Source organism: Puntigrus tetrazona, chromosome 17, assembly GCF_018831695.1.
Source record: "Puntigrus tetrazona isolate hp1 chromosome 17, ASM1883169v1, whole genome shotgun sequence".
NCBI lineage: Eukaryota > Metazoa > Chordata > Actinopteri > Cypriniformes > Cyprinidae > Puntigrus > Puntigrus tetrazona.
Genome location: NC_056715.1, coordinates 9,160,066 through 9,186,812, shown reverse-complemented (window position 1 = coordinate 9,186,812; position 26,747 = coordinate 9,160,066). Strand labels below are relative to the sequence as shown.

General features: G+C 37.0%; 2 protein-coding genes across 3 annotated transcripts in view; both read right to left on the bottom strand.

Moving 5' to 3' along the window:
* The window catches only part of crybg1a (crystallin beta-gamma domain containing 1a), a 36,360-nt gene extending 28,231 nt beyond the window's left edge, over positions 1 to 8,129 (bottom strand). The window contains exon 1 of the mRNA XM_043262213.1: positions 7,687 to 8,129. Within this exon, the coding sequence (XP_043118148.1) occupies positions 7,687 to 7,991 (305 nt within the window). The 5' untranslated portion in view covers positions 7,992 to 8,129. The remainder of the gene's footprint in view (positions 1 to 7,686) is intronic.
* A 2,797-nt stretch (positions 8,130 to 10,926) lies between these two features.
* Positions 10,927 to 25,917, bottom strand: clic4 (chloride intracellular channel 4). Of its 2 annotated transcripts, XM_043263078.1 has the most exons (7): positions 25,554 to 25,917; positions 23,184 to 23,310; positions 14,175 to 14,284; positions 12,771 to 12,896; positions 12,568 to 12,674; positions 11,315 to 11,496; positions 10,927 to 11,160 (listed from the first exon to the last, which is right to left on the bottom strand). In XM_043263078.1, the coding sequence occupies exons 3-7, from the start codon at positions 14,228 to 14,230 to the stop codon at positions 10,996 to 10,998; spliced, it is 636 nt and encodes a 211-aa protein (XP_043119013.1). In that variant the 5' UTR covers positions 14,231 to 14,284; positions 23,184 to 23,310; positions 25,554 to 25,917; the 3' UTR covers positions 10,927 to 10,995. The 2 variants fall into 2 exon arrangements, with proteins under 2 accessions (XP_043119013.1, XP_043119012.1); XM_043263077.1 differs by lacking the exon at positions 23,184 to 23,310 and having other exon boundaries at positions 25,554 to 25,916.
* Positions 25,918 to 26,747: the final 830 nt, after the last annotated feature.

Sequence of the window (26,747 nt, the reverse complement as noted above, 5' to 3'; positions counted from 1 at the left end):
TATTTGAGTTCATGGTCAGTAGAAACACAGAGATAAATAGTACCCCATGTGTACTAAACTAAATATACTGCTGTATTTTTGATCTTGTAGGCCTATATTTCGGCCCTGTAGAAAATGATTGAAGTGAACTGAAGAATGAGATGAACTGACGAGAAGAAGCACCATCGTGGAACTGGGAGTGATTCTGGATGAAGGTCTTTGATCTCTTGTCAGGTGTTCTCTAACCTCACCAGGCATGAGGAGAACATTTAAAGCTGTTAAACAGGCTAATAGAGGTTTCAAAATGTATTGAATAAAAGTGTGCCATAATTGTGGGCAATGTGTACTACAGAAAAATATATTTTTTTGATAAAGATATTTCCCCTCATTTTAAATTATTATCCAATGAAAGGCTAGATTTTTGCATTTTTAAAAAAATAAAAGATTAAAAGGATTAACAATGCAGATTACTTTCATAGCCTTCTTTGATCATTTTTACCAAGGGTGCCGATACTTTTGGCTGTGATTGTATACTTATTTAATAAATTGTGTGACTGACACTACTGGAATATACTGGAGTCTAAAGGTGAATTGATGTGATAATGGTTATAGTAATATTAATGATAACACTACAGTTATGAGTCTAATGACTGTGCTGTGAGGAAACCTATGACATAATCACATACCATTGCACATGTATTTATATGGCACTCCAAGGTACTTGAAAAATATTTTGCAACAGCTGATTTCACTGTTTGCTTAACATTGATTTTCCAACCTCCTTTATTTTAAATCATAGCTTTAACGAAAGCAATTTTGTTACCTTACTAATCCTCTCGCAAACACAGCACAAAACGCAGCACAAAAACCACAGTCAGTCTTCTTTTTTATATCACAGTTTTAAAGAAAGTCATTGTGTTACCTTACTAATCCTCTCACATACACGCAGGACAAAAAAAACAGTAAGTAGCCTGAACCATGTCAGATGTATGTAGAGTTTGAGTTCCTAAGCCTCCTTTCAGTGTCTTTCCTGTTAACACACGTCTCTCTGTGTCTGCATTCATCTCCCTGGGATTATGTGTCTTTTAGAATGTTTCTGTTTTTGGTTTTGAGTTCATTACGTGATGGATGTCACTGAGTCTCCCCTCAGGACGTGGGTTTGATATCCCCAATAAAACCTTTTTAATGCAAACTGCGTACAATGCAATACAATGAATCTGTGAATCAAGTGAATCTGTGAATCACGCACCTTACTTTAAATATAAGTATTTTCTTATATACCAAATATTTTCTTATATACTTAGTACCAAAATCCTTGCCAAATACATTCGGAATTCGGAAAACAAAAATGTTTTGATTTATATGTCATGAACAGAAATATGAAACAAACTTCTTCTAAATTTCTTTCCACCTTTGATTTGCTCTTAAAAATGCTTACAATGCTGGCATAATTGGTTCCATTAAGAACCTCTACATTCAATGTTTCCATTCCACAAATGTTATTCACACCAAGCTTCTTTTGGGAAACTTAGAATGACATCTTCACTGAGATACCATTATTTTTTATTAACCTTTAATCTGTAATTAATTAGTAGGTGCATTTTGTGATAACTGACAGATTAAATTCTCATCTTTACATTATGCCAGTAAAGTTACAAATCTTTTAACAAATCTGTTGATTTATTATTGTAGATGTAGTTAACAGACTATAATTACCTTACTGAATAATTGCATTTCTAACATACTAGAAGGTATTTTAAGTCATAGTAAATAGTCATAGTCAGTGCGTGATTGAATTCAAGTGAAGCTGCCAGATAATCATCGCTAAAATTGTACTTCATAAGCTACAGTATGGTGAAAAAAAGATGTTATTGATTTGAATTTATAGTCTTCATGTTTCACCCCCTTGGGCTGGACCCCCCTAGAGCTGGAACACAATTCGAGCCTCTAACAACTAGAGGCTTTATTCGGTTATTTCAGTGAGATGTGTCTGGGCTGGTTGAAACATCTCTCAGTGATCGTGTAACTCCTCTAAACAGATCACAACCTAGTTATGTGTCAGTCTGGGCATTTCAGAAACCTTACATTCACACAGAGACAAGAAACAATATGCAGGGAAGGGAGAAATTACGAGATCAACATTTGGTAGCAAGTTACCACAAAAAGAAAAAGAAATCAATTGCAAAGCAAAATCATCATTTACAAATCATTAAGAAATACGGCAAAGTTAAAACGTAACATGCCAGACAATAAAAAGGTTTTCTCACTTCTTCAAAAAGATTGCAAACAACATGAACAGTGTCAACTGTCACCCGCTGAGGTTAGAGATAATAACTTCATTTATTTTTATTATTATTACTATTACAAAAGGTGCTGATGAATCAGATTTTTAGCCATTTCCCTTGAAGGTCACAAGGAACATAATAAACTGTATTCAATGAATAAAACGACTTCAGAACTGGTTTCCCTGGTTATATTAACTTGCAGCCGATCAGACAGACATGTACAAATATACAAAAGCATTATTATTCTAGAAACTGCAATGTGAATGAACGATCAGCTTCTGTTTTATCTTGCTCACTGGGTCATTTCCCAATAACTCTTTGCACATTCCTGCAGCATGAGTATGTGTTCTTATAGGAACATGCAGAGCAGCAAAGAGACAAAGAGCTTTTCAGACAAAAAGAGGGCTGAAAGTCAAGATAGAAACCCTCCTGCATTTTCCCCCGTCTTATTACAAATGTACAGATACCAGAGGTGAAGAACTGGTGGTCTGTGATAATCAAAATCTCAGAAAAAAGGTACAAAAGCCATCACTGGAACAGTAACTTGTAAAATGTACACCTATGTACCTAATTTACCCCTAAAGGGTACATATTAGTACTTTAAATGTACATATTAGTACCAAAAGTGTACATATTATCACCTTTTGAACAGGTGTTGCCCCAGTGACAGATTTTGTACCTTTTTTCTCAAAGTGTATAATCCTGTATTAGTTAAAGCAATAAATTACATGACATAATGTACATTTTTACAGCATTTATTAACCATATGTCTATTTCTACATGAATTTCTACATTTATATTTTTAATTGCAAAAAGTAACATTAGCTTCTATGTTTTAAACAAATTGAATTGAATATGAGTAAAAACACGTTTTTCAGTGTTACCTTGCGCTATTCATTCACGTCAACAACTTTATTTTATAGTGTTACCAACAAAATGTAGACAATTAAGTTTTCTTTCATGTATTACAAAAGTCAAGCATTTCATCAGAAATAGAAAAAAGTCAGCACTATAGTGCGTTGTTTATTTTTTATGTTACCTTAGCAGCAGCAAATTTAAAGCAGAAACCAGAGTCATTTATCACTCCAGAAAGAAACCCTGAAGTGTGTCAACTCAATACAATACAAACACACAGGCGCTTCAGGCAAAAAAAAAGATTGTATCAATAAAGACAAGCTGTAAAACAATGGAGAAATATACCAACGCCAAAGCTTAAATCTCTATGACTTTTCCGAGTGGAACAAATCACTTTTATTTCTGCTTTACAAAAACGTTGAGTGTTGCACATCCAGATGTTTGCCGACCACAGTGAGTCACTGCTCCTCCACAGCTTTCTAATACGCCAGTTTTAGAGCAAATCTGGCAATGGTAACAATTACTCTGCTGAGATTCCTCCATGCAGGACTTTTGCTTAAACCAAACACACTGTACAGGTTTGGCTTTACTCGTAAAGGCCTAAAGTATTAGAAGTCCTCACAAATATACAGAAACGTGTCAATAACAGACTTGCAAGAGCATCAGAAATTTAAACAGCTCAAAAATAGGCCAAATGGTTTAAGATATGTTATTGGCAAATGCTGTTTCAAATATATGCTGTAAACAATGCAACTTAAGATTTAAATGCAAAATGTGTTGTATATACAAAATACCAAATATTAAAATATGTTGTAAGAAACATCATCTGCAATCATAAAATACATGTTGGGTAAATGCAAAATGTACTTACAAGTATTAAAATATATATATTTTTGCCTTACGGGCATGTTTTGTTTTAAATCTACTGATATCGAAAGGTTTTGTGTGATGATCGGGTTTAGGTTTGGGAATAGCAAACATCACCTCTGTATAAAAAACACTAGGCATCCAAGATTTGTCGTCACTAATATAGTAAAACACCATGAGTTCTCTTTGCATGTTTCTGTCATGTCAACAAAGCTTCCAGCAAAATCAGTCATCATTATGAAGAGTTGGATTTTTCTCAACCCCCACCTGCCTGCAACACACACACACACACACACACACACGCACACACACGCCCTGCCCACAGGCAACTTTAACCGTGAAGCTCACAGCAGCTCCTTCTCATTTCCAACTGATCAGTGTTTCCACACAGTGTGATCATAAAGTGTTTGGCTTGACTTTTTTAATAGTCTGAAAAGCCTAATGAACCTGCTGTGAGCCACTTCACGTTCACAAAAACCTAGTGTTGCCAGCTGTGAATGTATATATGTTTTTCATTTCATGTAATTTGCTCCTTTTTTTTTTACAGAGGATCCTAAACCTTACACACTGTTATTCAGAGCATTTTACTTCATTTACTGTTTGGTAGATAAATTCCATGCTTAAAAATGTGTTCTGACTTAATGCTAGTTAAATTAACATTCACTCAGCAAATTGGCTGATGCATCAATAAATTAGTCGTTTTATATTTCAGTTTTTAGCGTAATATAATTGTTTCTATAAATAGAAATATGTGTGGACAACATGCATGTTTTGTAAACACTGTAATACTCTTTGTTCTGAAGGCTGTGACTCTTGCCTACAGTAGCAGGAAATTCTCGCAGGTCTTATTCATCTGTAGTCAGTGATGTCTTTACTTCCTTTAATATTTGCCTTTAACAAATAATGCATGTTTTAATCTATAATCCAATCAAATTGTCTTACATCATCTGTAATAAAAGTAAGGTGACATATCACTTATATCGACATGCTTATTTAAGATTAAATACAAAACAAACGTTTCTATTTTGTTTTAGGATCAAACAGGTTCTGTGACAAGTGCAGCTAAAAACAAACTGAAAAGTGTTTAGTCTGGTGATGGAAAGTTGTCCGTCCAACTGAACCCGTTTCTACTTCCTGCAGTGATGCTAAGTATTACTTTGTTCATTCATGGGATCAAGTATTAAGTCTTATTGAGCAGTTAGTGTAGTGGAAGAAACATATGCAAAAATGCATGTAAAAATAAAATGTTACACGTTGATTATGGACAATAAAAGTTATTTCAGGTGCATAAGCTCAGAGCAATCAGTTCCACAAAGAAATATAAATCCTATTCTAATTCAAAGAATTGTATCTAGTATTTTACAATGATATAACATGCAATTTTTTGAGAGCAGCCATTTTTCATCAGAAAGATATCTAAACAAAAAGCACAAAAATAATGAGCAAAGTCAATAGGTTTTAGTTCAAATCGATAGCATTCATATTAAAGCTTAATGTCAGATTTTGCAGAAATTAACTTTATCTGGACATTTCAAAATGAGTAGCAAAAATAAAAAATATCAGAAGAACATTCAACTAAAACATTTTTGGCAAATGTTTAATGAAGGATATATAAATGATGATTTTATGCTATTGTCTTGAGAACATTATTACAGAGCAGATAACAAACATTCTATTAATGTTACTGGAAGAACGTTTGTGCGTAACTTTGAAAGAACCTTGTCAGAACGTTAGCTAACGTTCTGAGAACATCCTCTGTTAACTGGGATGTTGTTATGCTTCTGTGTTACCATGTAATCTGGAAAGTACAGATCACAAAATTATATGAAAGATTTCTTTATTTTACTTACTACTATAAACACATGTGAGTCAGTTAAACCAAAAAAAGCATCCGACTTGTGCAAGAAGAAACCTGCTATCGAAATATAAGACAAAGGTAAGGGCTAAACTAGCCAAGCAAAATCTTCCAACTTGAAAAGACAGAAGCATGTTTGTCGATTTAACGACATGTTCTCTACATCAAAACAAACAAAGCTTAAATGTGATTACGCAAGATGAATATAAATCAAGAGTGGGACTATAATGAATGTTGCTGATTCTTGTCAGATTCCGCTTTTGTGTCCAAACCCTTGATTGTTCAACACAGACGAAGCCTCGCCGGATTTGAGGGATTGTTTGGGGAAGAATAAAGAGCGTATTGAGTACTGGCTCAGTGGAAGGTAATTAGTCTTTGGCAAGTAGTGATATAGAGTCACCCAGAGTCACACGGACCGATCAGCTCAAAACAGATGCAGCAAGTTGTGAGAGCTCGAACAGATGAACCGCTGTCTTTTCCTTGTGTTATGGTATACAGTCCTGAAATATGTACAGGATGTCCTACCATTGTCTCCACTACGCACCTATAAACATACAACACGGCAGTGCTCTATATCGCCATTTTAAAATCCATGTCTTGCAAGCTACTTATAAATTAGACCAATGGTACTTAAGCATATAATGTTAATGTAGTGTAACCACTAAACAAACACTAAATAAAAGCTGACATTGTCTGCATCAAATCAGAGATAAAACTAATCTCACATGGCACGTCAGACAAAGGTAGCACGTTTTGCCATGTTAAATGTAACCCTCTGAAAATAAACACAATGCATTTTTGTAAATATTAATTTGTACATTTCCAATATTTCTGTATTTTCAAAAAAAAATTCTTATTATATTCTTACAAATACTTTGAGTGTAGTAAAAAAAAAAAAAAAACGCTGTATATGTACTTGTGGCCAGCGTGGATTTGAGAATTTCTTTCCACCTTTTGTGGAAAAGGTTAGGTTAGGTTTTTGTGAATAATTTGAATTAAAGATCAAAAGGATTAACAATGCAGATTTATTTTCACAGGGTTCTTTGTTCATATTTACCAAGTATGTCAATTATTGTACAAACACACATGTTAATATGTGACTCTGGACTCGTATATTTTTAGCAATAACCAACAATACATAACATGAGTCAAAATTATAGATGTTTCTTTTCTTTTTTGATTTTCAGCTCTTTAGAACATTAAGTAAAGATCACGTCCCATGAACATATTTTGTACATTTCCTACTTATCCTATTCTAACAAGCTTATTTATTTACCTTTCAGATAGAGTATACATTTCAATTAAAATAACGTACTCTTATGACCGAATTATACCTCTCACGGTCAGTCAGTTATTGTGAATGAGAAATTAAATAATGGTCATGAGGAGGGAGGACCTTAATTGTAAGGATTTAAATAATGTTTCATTTATGAATAATGCTGGAGTACGCCACTGTCGTTATGCAAAATATCACTTATTTCCTTTAAATGTCTGCTGAAATATGACCGTTTTTGACAGGTTTTGAGATTCACGCCAATTAAGATATGAATATGAAGTTATGAGCACAGATCCGTTTACCGTTTCGTTAATGACTTATTAAAGAAAGTAATCCTACCCTACCCTAAATTCCTACCAAATCATTAATATTAAAATAAACACCCTTGGCTGGTTTAAGATGGTCTTTCTGTCTGGCCAAGTAAAAACAGGCTTAAACACCCAGCAGAGTAACAAATATCTGCCAGTGTGGAAATAAGGAGAGATGGCAGCATATGGTGCTCATTCACAGATTCCCGTGACAGACATTCAGGGGAAAGAGCCCTAGATATGATAGGACAGATCACTCACCTGTGTTTAAACAGTTCTCCGGTACTACTGAGAAACTCTTTGTCTTTATTCCTCTTTTTAGACCTCCATGTCGGGAAGCGTTTCTTCTTCTTCTGGCTGGGGCTGGTGGGCAGAGAGTCCGGGAAAGAAGTGATATCTCCAGGGCTCGCAGGTAAAGTCATGACCGAACCTTTGAAGCTCGCTTGGTCGTCTTCTGGTGAAGTGCCCCACTGACCTTCAGTCCTGTCAGCAGCATCCCTGCTTTCCTTGTCGAAGCTCTTTGACTTCCCAAAAAGTTTTTTAATTTTGGACTTTGATATGCTCATGGCTGAGTCTTCGCGACATACATAAAGGCGAACTTTCCCTTTGGTCTACCGAGAGCGTCAAAACCGAAAGTTTGCAATGCGCACGGTTTGTTTGGCGCGCGCTGGAGATTCGGTGTTATTCACGCGCTCCTGGAGCGCACGCGAGCGTGCTGGGCGGAGCGCTCGGTGTAGCTTTGAACTCCGTGTACACTTTCGCCTCGTTAGCGTCTTTCTGACACAGCAAAAGCTGTAAAACCTCACGAAAGTCAATTTCAAAAAAGAATATATTTGATACAACAGAACATCCCGAACTAGTTTGTTCTGAATGTTCTATTGTTAATTTAAAGTGCTCGTTTAATTAAATCCAATCTCCAGTATGAGTCAACGTTTGTAATTTGCTTTGAATTAAAAAAAAAGGTTATAAAGCGCCTCCTGGTGGTCGTGTGTCTTAATATTTTAAAACAAAACTATAACTCGTAAAAATGGTAAATTGTCATATTACAATCACAGTTTTATTAGAGGGTTCCAGATGTTCCAGAAGTTTTATTAGAGGATTCCAGATGTTTCTTTAAAAAATGTCCCTTTAATTTGTTTAAATGTTTAATTTGTTAACAGCAGTTAAATACTTTAGTAAATGACTGATAGTTCTATATAATTTATTCATGTTTATTTCATCCTTCACTGATACGTTTTCCAAATAAAAATTTATTTAATGCAAAGTGAATTAGCTTGAACAATTGCATTTTATTACCATTAATATAAATCAATAAGTATAAAAAAACTTCCTAATTGAGTTTGTTATAAAGTGTTCCTAATGTTCTAATCAAAATATTATTTTTTCAGGTGTTCAATTTTAATTTTCTTTCATTTACTAAATTACATTAATCAAGAAATTGCCATTTTTATTGAGGGGGATAGCTAAAAGCTCTATACATTCATGTATTATATATTCATTTTGAATAGAAAGGTTTTTGTATCCATATTTTGTGTGTGGTTATTGGTAACATTCAAAAGAAAAACTGACACCGGTATACCAGAAAAAACAAAGACAAATCTGTGACTGTCAGAAGTGTGAAAGTGACAATCCAGTAATTAGTATAAAGCAGTATGGACATTTCATACCAACATAATTTATACTCCAAATTTGTTATAGCTGCCAGCAGTTTATTTAATGAGAGTGCGATGGCATATGGCAAACATGCAGTGTTTTTAGAGTTAATGTCAAACCTGTTCTTTGCACACACATACACAGGTCTGGTCAGAAATCTACAAAGAGAAACATTTTAACATTCAGTTTCTCGGAGATATGGGCTTAATAGCACAGAGGGCGCATCTCTCTCAAAACAAAAGAAAGAAACAAACACATGGCCCATTGCCGATTCCTTTAAATGCTGAAAAAAAAAAAAAAAAAAGTGGCCCTGCTCCAACTTTCTAATACCTTGCAAATGATCTCCTGGTCTGAACTCAAAGTGAACTGAATCATGGACAGGGGGAAAAAAAAACATTTTCACTTAACCATCCAGTCCATTAATGGATCAGCATAAACAGGCGAGAGGAAAAAGGAAACGAGCTCCACTGCGACACAATCTTCCTGTTTTTGTTCCCACAGGGCAACGACATACTCACTTCCAACAGCAGAGAGATGGGTCTCTGTTCATTTCACTCTCACTTTGTCTGTCTTTGTCCTTATATGTTGGATTTGGAGTTGAATTCAAAGCTGTCTTGCTACCTTGAGAAAATGTGTAAGGCCAGAGGTGTTGTTATAATCAGTGTCATTTTGCTACATTCAGTTCATGAATGTATACAATTGCATGTTCTTTTCTAAAAACCAAAAACAAGAAAAAAAATTGGAAACACATATGGCAACCAGTTTCTTTCATTTAGAAAGCTCCATTAACATGCAAATCAGAAATTACAATCTTACTTTCAATGTTCTATCAACATAAAATGCAGTATTTTCCTCTGAGCCTTTAAATCAAATTTGGTTAAGGCTACAGAGACTTTTTTTTCTTTCTATACAGTCATCATACTTTTGATAGCACATCTTAAAAACTCCACTTCTTTAAACGAGATGCTCCCTGTCTATTTAATCGGTTTAAAAAAAAAAAAAGAAAGTACAATTTTGCTACTATTCAAATTTAAGGACACTTCATGTGAAGTGCAAGTGATGTAGTTCTACCTCTAGAGCTACACGGGTGTTTCCCTTCATGCGTTTCATGCCATGAAATGTAGTTATGACGGTGCAGCACTCTTTATGTTAAATAATTAATCTGGAGTGAATAAGGCAGATCTATAGATTCTCTTCATGTATCTATAGTTTTCAATAACAAGGTCTTTCCTTCATAAAAAAGCCACAGGTGCTGCAAATTTACATGGTATGTAACGTGCCGTTTTTGCAAACAACTGATAACTAATGTGTATATGATCTTCATATTCATTATCAACGCAAGTCAATATGCACTTCATTTTAAACTACGAGAAAGGACTGAGACTTTGGTGCTACACTGCTCTCGAAATCTCTCTGAAAATAAACACTGGAGCTTTCAACACTGTTCAGATGCATTTAGACAGAAACAACAAAATAAATGTTTCATAACTGTTCACTTTGCAAGCTTAGAAAAAGCATCTTTTTCATATTTGAAATCCATTATAAAACAAAAGGCTGGTGAACCCACTCTTATTGCTACATAGCGTGGGTGAGATATGCGTGAGCCACGTGCTCGCACGCTATCAGCCATCGATACGGCGACAGTATCTGGCACTTCCAGCTTTAACACTTAAACTAAGACAAAAAAAAAAAAAAAAAAAAAAGTGTGAAAAAAGCTTTTCAGCCACACTGAAAATTATTGATATGTCCTAAAGAGCTGTAACGGGGGGGTGGGGGAGAAATCATGCATTGGGTATTTACTCTAAACAAAAGATAAGGAAAAAAAGGAGTCCATAGCTTGTTTTTCTCTCTCTCTCTCTCGTGATGGAATATAAACAGTCCCAGCGCGGGGAGCGGGGTGGAGGAGATTTTTAGCCATTATTTGACAAGTCGCTTTGCTACGTCAGCGTAGGCGATCTCGACCTCCTTGTCGCTGGGACACGTGTTGGTGAACTCCTCACGCTTGTAGGCATTGTTCAGGTACCTCCAGATGCCTGTCATGTCTTTAGGCATCTCAAAGCCTCTGTACTTCTTCGCCACCACCTGCAAGACCCCCCAAAACATTAATGAATGAAGCATTTAATGTATGCTTATAAAGTGTGTCATTTAACACTGCATATTATAAATCATTAAAACCCAAAATAGTATTCTGAAGTTCTCTTCAATGCAGCGTAGGATGACCTGTTTGGCTCGTTACCTTAACGATGTGGAGTTTGGGCAGCAGGTTGCAGTCAGCCAGCGTCATCTCTTCACCATCTAGGAACCTGCGTGTGGAGGCCTTCACTTCCTCCATGCTGTTGTGGTCGATCTCATCCGGCAGAGGAGAGCAAAGGTACTCATCCAACTTCTGCAAGGTCTTCAGAAGCCCCCTCTCCAAACCTATGTATCAAACCCATTAAAGAGTTAGGTAGACTAAAAAAAAAAAAAAAAAACTTAGATTGTATTAATGCTGTTTGTAAATTTGTTCACAATTATTCTGCTGGCGTGTTATTTATGTGAACACTCTAAAAGAGATCTTATAGGCCAAAGCATCCAGACACATTTTTTTCATATAGACAAATCTAAATCATTTATTCATTTTTAACTTTCCTTGCATATAACAGTATGTACATTTAAAAAATACAAATAAAAAAAAAACCTGACTATGGTTAAGAAATAATGTTGCCCTCTAGAGGGAGAAAGGGCTAAAATGTAATTGTTTGGTTGCACTTCTACTAAGCTGCCACATAAGGGCATAATCACGCTTCAGTGAAGGCAGATCCCTACACTTCATTTCATTTCGCTTTAAACTTAAACTAAAAAAAAAAAGGTTTACACGGGCATGCAAACTAAAAATGCCAAGGCATGTTTTGCACTCTGTGAGAGGTGGTATATCCTAGCCATAACTCTGTCTGCTAGCCTTGAGACACTGTTGACAGACTCCAGCTGGAATGAAGAGGCTGTTATCACCCACAGTCAACATTTCACTAGGGTGGAGGCTCTTAAAGTTAGTTTATGTTCAGGGTCACTGCCAAACTCTTATTAAGCCAAGGAGTCTTTGAGATTGTGTGGCATTGCATCAAGGCAAATTCCTAGCGTTTTTATCATTTTGACTACAGTTCAGCACTTTCTGATAAGAGTACAGGGACTCTTATTTCGAAGAATTAGTTTTAGGTAACAGTGTTTACTCTGGAATTGGATCTAACTATCAAATTGTAGCCCTGCCTACAGCACTAACACATGTAAATGAGACACTGGATCCAAGCCCTGCGTTATCTAAACTAGAGACAACATTGTTTACATATACAACGCAAGACCTAGCAACCATAACCACGTCTAATCTCTCAAACTAGAGCAAGAGAAAGCTTTTAGACCGTTTAACTGAGCTTTTTCAAATGTGTGATTATTCCACTGTGCAATATACATTCGGTCTTTTGTTTGGAGGTGAAAGAGTGAAATTGTTTTGGTTACCCTCGTTGGCATCAGGTTTGGAATTCTTAATGAAGGCAGAGAACTTGGCAAATATATCCATCCCTGCAGTGTTGGATTCTGGGTGTCTGGCACCAAGTTTAGAGTACCTGAGTATACAAAACATATGCATCAAATAAAACCTGTTGATGTGGTGTCGACACATATGACTGACTGTAAATCCACAAATACACTCTTTCACTAACTTTGGAGGGCAGAGGACGTCCTCTAGGAACTCTTCGATCTTGTTGACATCTGTCTTGACCTCTCCGTTAAAGGTGATGAAGGGAGGATGGGTTCCTGGGGCCAGATTCTGCAGATCAGCTGGTTTTCTATCAAGAAGAAACATAACTTTAACATTAATGTAAATAAATACTCCTACAAATGATGAAATGATCAATTTTCAATGCAGCCCTTCAGAATTTTAAGAATCCAAAGTCTAAAAGCCTTAGAAATGTTTTACTACATAGCTATAATAAGCAGTGAGCTTGGCAGAGCCCAAAGCAATTCAATAAATTGATTTTCTTTAGAATACAAGCCGATAAGATCCCCTCAGAGGCTGCATATTGTGGCATATACACACATATACATATATATACTTATTTATATTTATTCTCTTCTACATAAATCAATGTTCCTGGCTGTCTACAAAGGGATACTGTGAAAAACGAAAACACTTGAGGGTTCAGAAACAGAGGGGACATATGTCCCGTGAGGCCTTGCAGGCAGGAACACTCTGATCTTACCAACTACAACAACAGGAAATGACCTCACACCTCTGGCATGAACACAAGGAGCACCCTATTCCTTTTGGTGGCACAAAGGAAAGGGCAAGAGAGAGGAGAAAGTAACAGGCAAGCAAGAAAGAACGGAAGCAAGACTGGACGAAAGAGACAAAAACTGATGATGCAATAGTCACAGTTTCATACAATTTGATTAGATTTTAGGGTCATAAACCTTGAGCTCGACTGTTAAACCCTCATAAAACACTGACTGAAGATTACATATGGAAAGTCTGAACAGAAAGAGGGCGAAAAACAGACTATAGGTGTTCAAAAACAAGGTCAAAGAATCTTGCAATATTCTAAAACCAAGTGTAAAACTTGGTTAACTGTCTATATAACCTCATTTGAAAAAGTATTTAGGATTCACACACGCAGCACAGTGGATAATATATAATAGCAGGTTAAAGTCACAGCTAATATTAGATGGCTTAACCTCATTTTCAGAAGTTCAAAATATTACCACGGATCATCAGTGGCTCACACCCGGGTATAAAAATATAGTTTCACTGCTGCCTCACTGCAACACCAGGGTCTTAAATTCCTCAGCGAAACACTTTAACATGCTTTCACACACATAACATCACAGACAACTGTGAGTGACAGTAAAAAAAAAAAAAAAAATCTGTATCTGAGATGGCTGAAAATAAGAAAGACCAATGTTCTCATACACACAAACACAATGATATCTTAAAGCGACACCGATTTATTTACATTGTATCTATAGTTTTTCCAGACAAAGACTATGCATGTCTCAATGGAAGGTTTTATCAGATTTAAGTAACTTCTTGGGATTTCTGCCAATAAACCAGGAATGTTCACACACACCTCTTAAGGTCCACAGTGGTGACGTTGAAGACCACACCCTTCAGCCACAGGATCATGAAGAGACGCTGAGAAAATGGACAGTTGCCGATACTTTCTCCATCACTGCCCGCCTGAAAGAGAAAGAAAAATTTTATTCTGACTTGAGAAATCATTAAAACGGTCATCATTCCAATGAGTTGCTCCACATCAGCTGCGGGAATAGCAGCAAACATTTTGCAATCACAGGCAGGTTATTATCGTACAACTCCGTGCCATCACTGCTAGAGTATGTATCAGATTACAGCCAGAGAAACAACTAAACCAAATCAAGAAAGATCAGCTCCACGTTACTGACATATATTTGACTGGAAAACTAACTTTAACCCAGCTTCCAACACACAAACTAATATTGTGTTATTGCAAGCTGACCCCTCGCTTAAAAACATGTTGGCCATTTCCAGTTTCCATAAATCTGTCATAACCAACTGGACAGTGAAAGCTACAACAATGTACACTGTGTTCCTTTACTGCTGACGGGACTATTCAAAGAGCTTGAAATGTATAAAAACGGACTTAAATTAGAGCAAACGTTTATTCAGTTATTCAGCATGCAAATTACTAGAATATTGGCTGTTTATTAATACTTAGAGCACCATATTGTTTCCTTATTCTGAATGACCATATTTTTAGATCCATTAATCTACCCCACACCTAAACTTAAATACCTTGCTATTTATAACAAGTAGCAATTTAGTTTTTTGTGGGAAAATAGTGTGTAAATTAGGGAAATGGCGGAGTGTCCCTTTAAAAAACATTCAAACATGAATCTTTCTGTTGGGATATCAAGTGTACGTGCGAACATTTTTTTCAAAGACATGAATTCCACAGTGGAGATATCACCAAGAGAGCCCTCCCTCCATCCTCCGCATCTCTCGGCTGAATACCAACCTCATTGTGAACTCCAACACACACGCAACAGACCATCTCTCCATTAGTCCTCTACTAAGCTCCAGAAACAAGATGCTTATGACTCAGACACTAGAGATCTTCATGTGTGCTTCAGACATTTATATCCAGCTAATTATGCAATTTGCTGACAGTGAGACTGACATGACCTGACAGAAATTGGTGTTCTGTATCAAAACCTATCGAGCTGCCCCATAGGGAGCATTTTAAGGAACTCTACAAAGCAAAAAAAAAAAAAAAAAAAAAAAAAAAAAAAAATTTGCTTGTTTTGGCCAAACTACAATCACATACACTACCATTTAAAGGTTTCGTAATAGTAAAATTAAGATTACTACATTTTCATCAAAAAATAAGGTAGAAAATATTAGTAAGACAGCGATTTATTGGATGAAAACCATTCTGTACCATTTAAGGAAGGCATTACACAATCATAAATGGTCCGTTCTGGATTCTAGCGCGTTCTCGGAGTTCAATAAACCTCACAGAGCAGCACTGATATCTGAATCAGCTTTTTCCTCAGCGGTGTATTGTTGTAAGCTCTCGTGTTATCTGGTTTCACATGCTGAAAAGAATCCAGCAGCCCAATAAAGAACAGAAGACTTTGTTCTAGAGAGATCGAGCTCTCTCTCTTTCATTCTTCCTCCATCTCTCTCCCATCCAGGCACCCTGCTGGTATCTCTTGTTCATACACTTTTCTCCCTCGCTCTCTCTCTGTGGTGAACAAAAGTTTTACTTCTGTTCAGTGCTCACTGTAGCAAGTTGACTCAGTTGATTCATTTTCAATGGCTTCTCTTGTTAAAATGTGCCGGTAAAAGAGAGACCATTCACTTACATTTTCAAAATAAACCCGGTGTCATTCTGGGAAAGAAAATGGGCATTGTTCAAGGAGGGGAGTAAGAGTCAGAGATTTTATGTATGAAGATGATTCATTGGCTTCCGGTTTCTGCCCAATGAAAGATGTTCACTGTAAGAGAAAATGGGAAGAGTGTCTCATAGGGTTAGGACAACAGTTTCCATAGAGACACATGGATGTAGTGTCTGTCCTGTAGAGTTCAGTCTATTAGAGCTGACAATAGACCACACAAAACAACCTGTTACACAGAACTCACAGTCAAGAACTGCAACAGTACAAAAAGATGAGGGTTATGATGAAGAAAAACATTCAAATCAAAGCTTCTTCACTTTGTGCTTCTGTCTGAGCCTGAAAACCTCAATAGAAATGAAGAAAATAAGTTCTGATTAAATTAAATATTTATTTTGTTACATAATGCATATACGGTCTACTATTAATAATGAACTCCTTCAATACTATTTGAGAAGCAATACCTCATCAACTTTGAGAAAATCTGTAGTTCAGTACCTTAGACAAGTTACCTAAAATAACTTAAAAAAAAAAAAGCCACAACAAAAAAGATTATGATTGAGATATATATATATATATATATATATATATATATACACACACACGTATATTCAATGAATATATACACACATCCCCTCAATATTTCTTAAATATATACTTGTGTGTATATATTTCAAAGTGTACGGCTATATAGTACACCCACTTATTGCGCAGACAACTCATTTTAGATGTGATTAATTGACATTTTAATTTACTTTACAGGTAAGTGACAATTTATTCAGTACTTGCTGAATTCATAAATGTATTTTAAAAAATAAGATTAAAATATTCATATTTGCTGATTACTGAAGTACTGATGCAGGACTGAAAGGAAACCTAGAAAATCAAGTGATGAGAAAACTGCTGGCTCATCAATAATCATTCTTCAGCTTGTGTGAATTATTTTCTTCCAAAACATCAGAATCGTAGGGTCGGTCTGACAAAACCATTTTTCAAAAAATAAATAAATAATCCAAATAAATTTGATAAACTAGCTACAAATGGAGGTTAGTACTATTAGTTAGTTTTCTCAGTGCAGTACCAGTAATAGCCTGCAGGTCACTACAGCTGTGGATTCCCCAGGGTGTTTCTACTCATCTGCTCCATTCATCCCAACAGAAAACAACTTCTCACACAAACAGGTTTAATAAGAAGACCAACTGTTTATATTAATGAGGAATGCAGAGAGAAAAACTACACTCAAAAAGACGTCCCTGCAGATTTATTTAAAAAGAATCTAGATTTAATAATTCACTGACTGCTTATAATTCAACTCCAAGCCCACAAAAGAAGCTTAATTGCTGATTATAAAATCTTCGTATAGCGAAACAACGAGACAAGACAAAAGCACCAGCAGGTGGGCTTTCACAAGTTACAGTGGATCCTCTCCCGTTTACATGTTAAGCCACCTTCTGTCTGCATTTCACGCCTTTTTGTTTTTCCTCTACTCTTCTTCTCTCTCACCTCCCCCTCTGTAAGGCCTCTGAGGATGGTGGGGAGGGGAGCAGAATATATTCCAGAAATGTCCGGCATGGGGTGTTGAGTGAGGGTTTTGTTTAGGTTCTGCGACGTCGACTGAGGGCAAGCATTTCCTCTCAGACAGCTGCACACACGTTCAGGCTTACATTCAAACCCATTTGATCGGACTAAAATAACTACGCTACACAACACACCACTCACAGATCCAGATACTGGAACGTCTGTGCCACATGCTTTAATCGGCCAACTTTGAACAGAACCGATGTTGTCCCTTTAAATTCTGAAGGGGTCAAATGACCTTTGAAAGATGCCCACGGTCAAAAAAGAACAGCAGTGTGTTTGCATGTCTCTTTTCCATAAATGCTGCACCATACACATCTATCTATTCAGAGGGGTCTTGCTCTCTCAGATCCATATGGATGACTCTTCAAAAACAAACAGAGCCCTTTTGTTCAACACCTCTTAAAAACACATTGGGTGCATCCAAAAGAGAAGAGGGGAAAAAACAGATGGCAGTCTAAGGAAGTGAAAGACGGGCTGCGTACCTTATATGGTAACATCGAAACGTTAAGCAAAGCTTACTCATATTCCAAAAAAATTACCAACCAAATACCATTTTAAAAATGTTTAAAATCATTGATTAATTACCAAAATGTTTTAAAAGACAGATTCTGTGAATTGGTTCTAAACACTGAATGTTTGAAACGAGGCTAGTTCCTGCATATACATTTTTCCCCCGTTTGAATAAAATTTAAACAAATTGTTAAAATTTTTTTACATATTTCTAAAAGTAATACACCGTCACTCAAATGTTTTGAGTTGGTATTTTTTTGTTTATACGTTTATGAAGAAAAAAGAAAATTAATGTTAACCTGCATTTATGAAAAAAATAAAAAAGGAAAACCATAATATTGTAAAATATTTTATTACAATGTAAATTAGCTGTTTTTTTAATTTTTTTATTTTAATATTTAAAAAAAAAAAGATCCTGTGATGGAAGCTGGATTTTCATTGTTATTATTCTGGTCTTCAATGTTACATAATACATGCCGACGTGGCACTTGTTAATATTTTTGTACATTATACATTTTTCAGGATTTATTAATTAATGACTTGACCGTTCACAATAACAGAAATCGATGTAACAATCACTTGTAAACTGAATGCATCCAATTTTTCCAATTTTTTTTTTTTACGTTCCGAAATCTATAGTTATTTCTAGCCGTTTTTAGTCCCCATTCATAACAATTTTTTTAGAGCAAACAGATTTAATCAAGGTTTCCAGAAAAAAACTTCATAATCTTCACAGCTAATACGCTTTTGGTTGAACTGTCACATTCTCTCTTTCTCAAGCTCAAGTGGAAGCAAAGTGTTTTTAATATACTCTGTGACACTGTCAGGGACAGACGAAGGATCTCAAAAGGAGAAGCACACACACACACCGCTACAGCTGTCCAGTGGAGACAGTGAGTCATGGTGCAGGAGCTGCTGAGTCTCCATCTGATCTGCGCTTTCTCAGAGTGATCTCATCTCTTCCAGCAAAGCTCTGAAGACGTCACAGAGGGCAACTCAATCTGAATGCATTAAGGTGGAGTCTGTCTCTCTCTCTCACACACACACACACACATTCTCATGGCACAGCACCCATGCCAGCTCTCTCTTTCAGCCCTGCCTTGTTAGGCCACACTGTGAGATTCCCACAGGACAGAAATGTGTGGTGTGTGTGTGTGTACACGTCTGGAGGTGGGGCCAAGGGGAAGTGCCCAGCAGACTAAATTTAGACCTCTAAACAGCCAAACTCTTCACAATCACAATGTGCTCATTCTCCAGCCCCTGTGCACGATCTGACCATGATGCTACCTTATATGGAAAGAGGGTAAAGAGGGAAAGAGAGAGTGCAAGAATAAGACATACAGAGAGAAAGAGATCCCACTTGAAAGAAACATACATTTTCCAAACGGCATTCACATCAGACAATATATTTGTATGCATGCATTTTGACAGACAACATTGGGACACCTTTAAGCAATGTGAGAATGCTTTCTGGTGAGCTTTCCATTCAAAGAAAAAAAAAAAATAATAATAATAATAATAATAATAATAATAATAAGCAGCATTTTCAACATGTTTCCTATGTACCAAATATACCTATTAGAATGACTTTTGAAAGACTAAGAAACTTCTACTGAAACTATTAGGACAAACGTAAATTTGTATTTTTACACGCATATATTGAGATAATTGAAAAATAAAATTATATATATATATATATATATATACACACACACTTAAAATAACAGTTGGTTTAAATTGCACATCACTACTTAATCTATGCAAATATATATCTAGTTTTCATGATAAAAAAAAAGCTTACACCTCATTTGAAAACACTTATTAAAGCAAAGATATTTAACAAGCAAAAAAGGGGCGAGATATAGATATTAAAATAAGTTGTTGCCATTTGAATTCTACATGTTTTAAAACTTAGTCCTCATAAGTTTGTTCAAACATTCCCAGAACATTCCAACTGACTCAGAAGCAGACCCCAGACTGATGACTCACAGCCACGCTTCCAGCCTGTCATTGGTCAACGCTTGCACACTCACATCAACGGACACATGCAGAGTCTCGCCTGACCTACACCACTGGTTACACAATGTTGCACCAGCTGAATAAACAAGTGTTTTTCAAACGAACAAAAAACATGCAGGTGGCTTTGTTCCTGAGACGAGAGCCAATCGGCTGTGAGATCTGCCAAGACTAAACACATGCAGATCAACAGCAAAACCTAGACAAACCGTGACAAGCATATAGGTTAAGACAGCCTCAGTAAAATCACTGCAGCTAGAAAAACCTGTCTAAATTTGCCTAAATTTAACTTTTAAAGTTTAAAATTCAAATGCTGGCTATGCTACAGATGTCATTGTACAGTGACATTCAATGTTGTGATGGTAATGGCACATCCACAGGATCCTATTACAGGAAATATAAGGAATGAAACATCATGCGTAATGATCTAATGATCCATAATCTCCATTTCATATCTCAAATAATATAGCTGACTACTTATGAAGATTTAACCTACGTTTAATCCAGTTGAAAATAAACCAGCAATTACAGTCACTTGACTTTTGCTCTTACTGCATCCTGCCTGAAGCTAAACTCCCTCCACATCCACATCTCTGAATCATGATATGCCTAAAAAAAAAAAAAATAACGCCTTCAGTCATGTAAGATTACGTTACACGTTTTGTAAATGAGATTCACCCCAACAGTAGAATATCTAAAAATAATTTGCTATCTTTACCTTACAAATAAATACAGAACAAAAAATCTACAAAATCTACATTTTAGTGGATTATTCATAAAGCCAAATTCTGGGTTACAGCAATGGCTGTAATTTTACAGTAAAATATTACATTAAATTGCATTAATGTATACATTTTTATTTGGTGATAACAACAATTACTGTTATTAGTACATAGCCATACTTACAAAACTGTGGAGCTTTAAATTTGCTTTCCTGATATCATATTCATTTAAATATTAAATAGGTTATATTTGAATATTTTACATATCTCATGTATAATCACAAAGGCTCTCATTTAATTTGATTCGAAGGGAATTCCCAGTAACTAAAGATTTTGCATCCGTTATCTGACACAAACCTTGTACCTAGCAGACAGAATGGGCAACGCAAAGGAGGGGAGTAAATAAAAGACAAGCCCACACACAAAACCAATACAACAGGACACAATAAAGCTTCAAACAAAAGAACGAAACTTCAGCATGATGGCTCACTATACTGTGTCGACTGCAATGCAGCTTTCTGGTCAGATATGAGTGTTTTGTGAGCGCAACTGGCTGAAAGATGAAGAGAGAGAGAGAGGGAAGGAGGGGGTGAAAGAGTTTGAGCATGTCTTTTGTCCTTCAGACTGTTTAGTAAGGACAGATCTCATGCAGTGAAATCATTTGACTTTGGTGGGACACCAGAGGCCAAGAATGTGTCCATGTCTCTTCTAATAATCCTGTATCACTGTGTGAAAATGTAAGAACACAAACGTCCTCCAATCTATAAACAAACACGCCGCCTTTTCTCACAAATCATTTGATGCATTTAAATGACTGTGTTTATATAAGATCCCATCTTGGCAGCTGATGAGACTGAATTGCATATTTAACACTCTGAAATTGGACAGTAAAAAAGACCTGACCGCTTGGGTTAAAAATGGAAGCTGTTAGACATGAAAGGACACTCTGAGCTGTGCCATAATCCTTCTCAAACGCGAAACCTCCTCTCTAGGTTTTGACAGACACATTGCTGTTTACAGCACAATAGGTCTGAGCCTAAGAATGCCACATGAATATCAAAAAATATAAAATTAAATATTTCAAAAGGCTAGCATATACTGTTTTATTGTCAAAAGAGTAAACAGTTCCTTCGAAAATACATGAAAAGCTTTAAAAAAACCCCACTATGGCCTTGAATACATAAGCAGTGATTAAACTATAACTCTACAGTGAACAAAATGCTAACATCAGCATAAACAAAAATCAAACCACAGACAAAACACTGAAGTCATCTGACTTTTCATGTGGCATAAACAATAATTAATCTAAACAGAGCAAGGGTTACTGTAGTTGCATCATCAGCACCTGGACTGTGTAAAGCACCTGAATGCCAGTGTCCTTCTGCAGAGTAAACATTAACACTGTCACATGGTGATCTGCTTCACACTGAAGAGCTACTTTTGACCCCATATTCACACTGAAGTAGAGGATAGGGCTTTTTTTAAATGTAAGAGACACCTGCCTATGCAAAACTCACACTGCTTGAAGTTTCTGGGTGGTTGTTTACTTGGACATGTCTCTCAAAATGAACTGGTCCCACCTTTAAAGCATCTTCTTCACCATTATTTTATATTATATATTTTTTTTTAATAGATAGATATATAGATGTAGTTTTTCATCCTACCCTATCTTTTGAGTCAAAATACACAGACAAGTAACTAACCACGAGTTACTTCTCCAACATCCAACATGATCACACAATATATGAAGTGCTAGTGCAAGACGAGAATGTGTGGTTGAAAAGTATATACATGTTTAGTTTTTATGAAAATAACAAATGATTTTCGCTAAATAAGGCCCCAATTGCTCAGCTTGAATTGTGTATGGCCCTTTGAAGTTATTGGTCACCACTGAAGTCAATTATATGGAGAAAAAGTTTTGATCAAAAAATTTCTTTGCAACTGAAAAAAGACATGAACATCTCGGATGACTTGGGTGAGCAAATGTCATAATATGTTCATTCTGGAAGTAAACTACTCTACTTTAAACTTCGAGTTGTTGACTTGGATGAAGCACTTTCTGTGAAAAACCAAAATAAGCCTAACATCCGATAACCATGAGAACTGCAAATCCTTGCTCTGTCCAAGGCTTCATTACTGCTGCATCATACTCTAGAGAAGTCACATCAATTTAAGAGACGCTGATCCCATTAAAGCTCTGAGGCTGATCTCTCAATCTCAAACCCATTAGAGCACACCGAGGATAAATAGCCAACTAAGAGAAACACAAAAGCACTGATCAGATTCAGCCCCACGACTCTCTTTTAAATGCACTGTACATCAACACACGCTGCAGTGTGCTTCATTGCGATCAAAGCAAAAACCTGGACATACACGTGGTGAAGATGGCCAGCAGGTGCGGCTGTACAGGGAGGAGGGAGGAAGGGAGATGACTGCATTATCAGCCGCCAGCAGGGGCAAGGTTTGCCTGGTTTCTATGGCAACAAAGGGGCTGGTCCTGCTGTGATGTTGTGCAGGAAGAAAAGGTGGAACAAAGATGCATTACATACATGCGGTTAATTATGAATGAGAGACATAAAACGACAGAAAGGGAGAGAGAGAGGTCAACATTATCTTTCTGCTGCAGCATGTGTGCACTTTCAAACAAATAAAATGAAACTCTCTTTACCCAAGGTGCCATAGAAACAAAACGCACACAGTGTAAGTGTCACTGCAGCACATCTGATATCAGCAGACTCTGAATGAGAGTGACCTGCGGTCTCTCTTCATGCCGTTCCACATCAAAGCCACAACAGCAGGAGAATTGTTTTACTGCTCATGCACTCATTTTTGGATGATGAAGATGAGCAGGCAACACTGCTGTGTGGTCAAGACAAATTTAAAAATAGGACGCCGGCAATAAAAGGCAATTATTTACAGACTGTCCCATTCATAAAAACTGCATCACATGAGATCAGTATCACTGAGAACTACAGCATATGTATAATATCAAGTACTTCATACAGTGTGACGTCAAAGCAAGACACCGCAAAATACTCTTAAAAATAGCAATATGGACACTTAATTGTAAAGACCCCATGAAATATTGAAAAATGGCTTTAACTAGAAGCCATATACATGTTATAAACATTGACCAATTGTACTCAATAGGTCTTTAAAGTGAGCATATTATTATATAAATAAACACAGGAAATACAGTAAAGTAAACTGCACTTCTCAGATGTCGTGGGGTCTTTAACAATTAATCTGTTAGAAACCAAAGCCTGTATTTATAATACGAGTCTCTCGTAATGTTTTGTAGGGTCACTTCACAACTTTAAAAAAAAAAAAAAAAAGAGCTGACCTATACGTGTGCCTTCTAACGCGACAAACTGCAGTGATGTTCATTCAATTATTAATTACAGTCCATTTAATACAGCAGGCGCTTCCTTTAATTAAAGCCACGGGAATCGTATACGCCTGGTCAGCGTTTTCTCGACTGAGATCCAAAGTCCTCCGAGCTTTTAATGGACTAGCAGTTTAGTATCTACGCAGGTTAGAGAGGACCGCGTGTTGCACGCTTCCAAACAGATCTCAGTCCGCAAACATCCAGCGCTGGGAGCCCCCTCCTCTTTCTGTAACTCCCTCCCCTCCTCCACTTCCCTTCTCACCCTCCTTTCAGTCTTTCAGGAGCTTTCCCGCTCTGCCGGGCAGAAGGCCTTTGGAGGGAGAGAAAAGAAGAGAAAGGGAAAAGGAAAGAAAGAGGACAGCGGGGTTCCAGCAGTGGGAAGGAATTCAAATAATTCCAGTTTGATTACTCAGAGATCCAAGGGAGGACCAGATTCCTTCGCTTCAGTTTATATTGGATATGACGTAGAATTTAGTCTTAAGAAGCAAACCAACGAGAAACAGACCCTAACAAGGTCTCTGGTTACAATAAACAGACGATTCCTGTGTGGAGTTAAAATATGAAGCTCTGTTATGAAGGCAAAACAACGCTGCAGTAGATTAAGAAACAAAAAGGCGGGTTCATCCCTTTAAAGGGTATTAAATACAATGTCCTTTCTTATCAGATATAACTCTGGCAGAGCACATTCGGGCTCTTTTTAGCTCCGTTCTTTGCAAGTGTGGGTTACTCTGTATCCTGGACCGGACGGATTTCCTGCAGTCGGGATCGGGAACTGCAGATGTACATTGTTGTCGGTTTCCCATGCAAACCAGCGTGCTTTGTGTGCATTTGGCTGAATGAGTAAACTCTTATCCCTCTATTTTTGTTACAGGTAATCATCGAAATGTAAAAGCAGCAGCACAAAGACACATACCGGGTGATATTGAGAAAACGCCTCCACCCATCTGACATTCACATGGACAAAGTGTCATCATTCACTCTTACTGTAAAACACAATGGCTGAATCGCATACCTAACAGACGTATTAAGGTGGTCGCTTTGACTGAATTGTTTACCAAATCAAGACAAAACAGCATTACGACTCAAACTGAAGATTATAGCTCGGGAGGTGTAAGTTAGCGTGAACGTTTAGGGCTGACAGACTCGGTCACTACTCACTTCATCGTCTTTTTGTAACAGATTGAAAGCATAAGGTGACAGAGTCTATCGTTCTCTCTCTCAAATATGACTTGTATTCACAAACATACGTTATTCGTTGAGGTTAGCGCGAGCATATGATGACAAAATGTTCATTTGGGGTGCGCTATCTCTTTAATCTTTACTTGAACGACTGGAGTTTTCAGTCAGGATCTTACCTTCACAAAAAGCTCGATGACGGGTTCGTTATCCCCCTTCACACCGTTCTGAGGCACCGAGAGAGACATCCCCAACTTTTGACTCGTTCGCAACAACAAACCTCGATTTCTTCACCTTGGCACAAAAAAAAAGTTTTCCTTTCACGCCTCCCTCTTTATCGAAGCGAGTTTCTCGGGCACAGATATCACTCTGTGGCTTCTCCAAACCCAACCGAAACGCAGAGTCCGTTAAAAACGAAAAAAAATGTCCTTTTCTTTCCACGAGGTCCCGCTGCCTAGAAACGCATCACTGAAAAACCCGACCGAGTCAGTCCGCTATGTCTCCTCCTCTGCTGCGCTCAGGATGGCGACGGAAAAGGGGAAAAGCGACTGGAGTATTTAAGGCGGTAATGTCATGCGCAGAGTGAACTGTACGGGCGCGCGCAGAGGAGACCGTCTGGCGAGCACAATAGAACTGAATTTCCGAAGTGTTTTACACTTCTGCCAATATGTATAGTGCATTTATTTGCCTTGCATTTTAAGGACAGTACGAGTCATGTTATACGGGCGCTGAAAAAGCGTGTAGCAACACATTATGCTACAGATCATAACATATCGGATCCAGCGTAAATATAGAAACTAGTACTTCTTTGATTTAACTTGCAGTTATCTAATAAAATCATACTCGTGTGGTGGGTAAAATCGATTTAAATTGTTATTTTAAGGTCATTTTGGTATGTTTGTAGTCATTTGGCTTCGTGGTTCCTTGTGGAAAAGGGGCAAGCATTCATTTATATTAAGGTCTTTGTAATTTACCATGATCTTCCAGCACACTGCACAGGGAAACACAGCTGATCCAGAAAGAAGCTCTCCATCACTTATTCTGACCTCTAGGGACAGGATAAAGACAGACCTGGTGTTTATCTCTTAAACACCCATGTATTCCCACAGCTGCCCATGGCCAGTTAGGAAGCAGGTGGCACTATAAAACAACAACCAGGGCATAAACATTGTTGCCTTGGGCTGTTTTTGCAGATCAGTCCTTGTTAACTGCACTACACAAAGAACTTACTGAGATTTCATTTGTGGCTACCAAAGTGTTGCCAAGGTGACAATGCAAGATAACATGCAGCAGTTGATTATCATGTGTCATCACCAGACCTGCAACACCACATGCTTTCCACAGAACCTTCTAGACAACAAAACGTGTGACCT

What these genes read in the sequence shown, in the direction of transcription:
- clic4 (XM_043263077.1), bottom strand. Translation starts at nt 25,622, where the DNA reads ATGTCTCTCTCGGTGCCTCAGAACGGTGTGAAGGGGGATAACGAACCC. An exon ending in ACCACTGTGGACCTTAAGAG is followed by an intron (nt 12,897 to 14,174) that starts GTGTGTGTGAAC and finishes TCTTCTTGATAG; the next exon opens with AAAACCAGCTGATCTGCAGA. An exon ending in CAAACCTGATGCCAACGAGG is followed by an intron (nt 11,497 to 12,567) that starts GTAACCAAAACA and finishes TTTGATACATAG; the next exon opens with GTTTGGAGAGGGGGCTTCTG.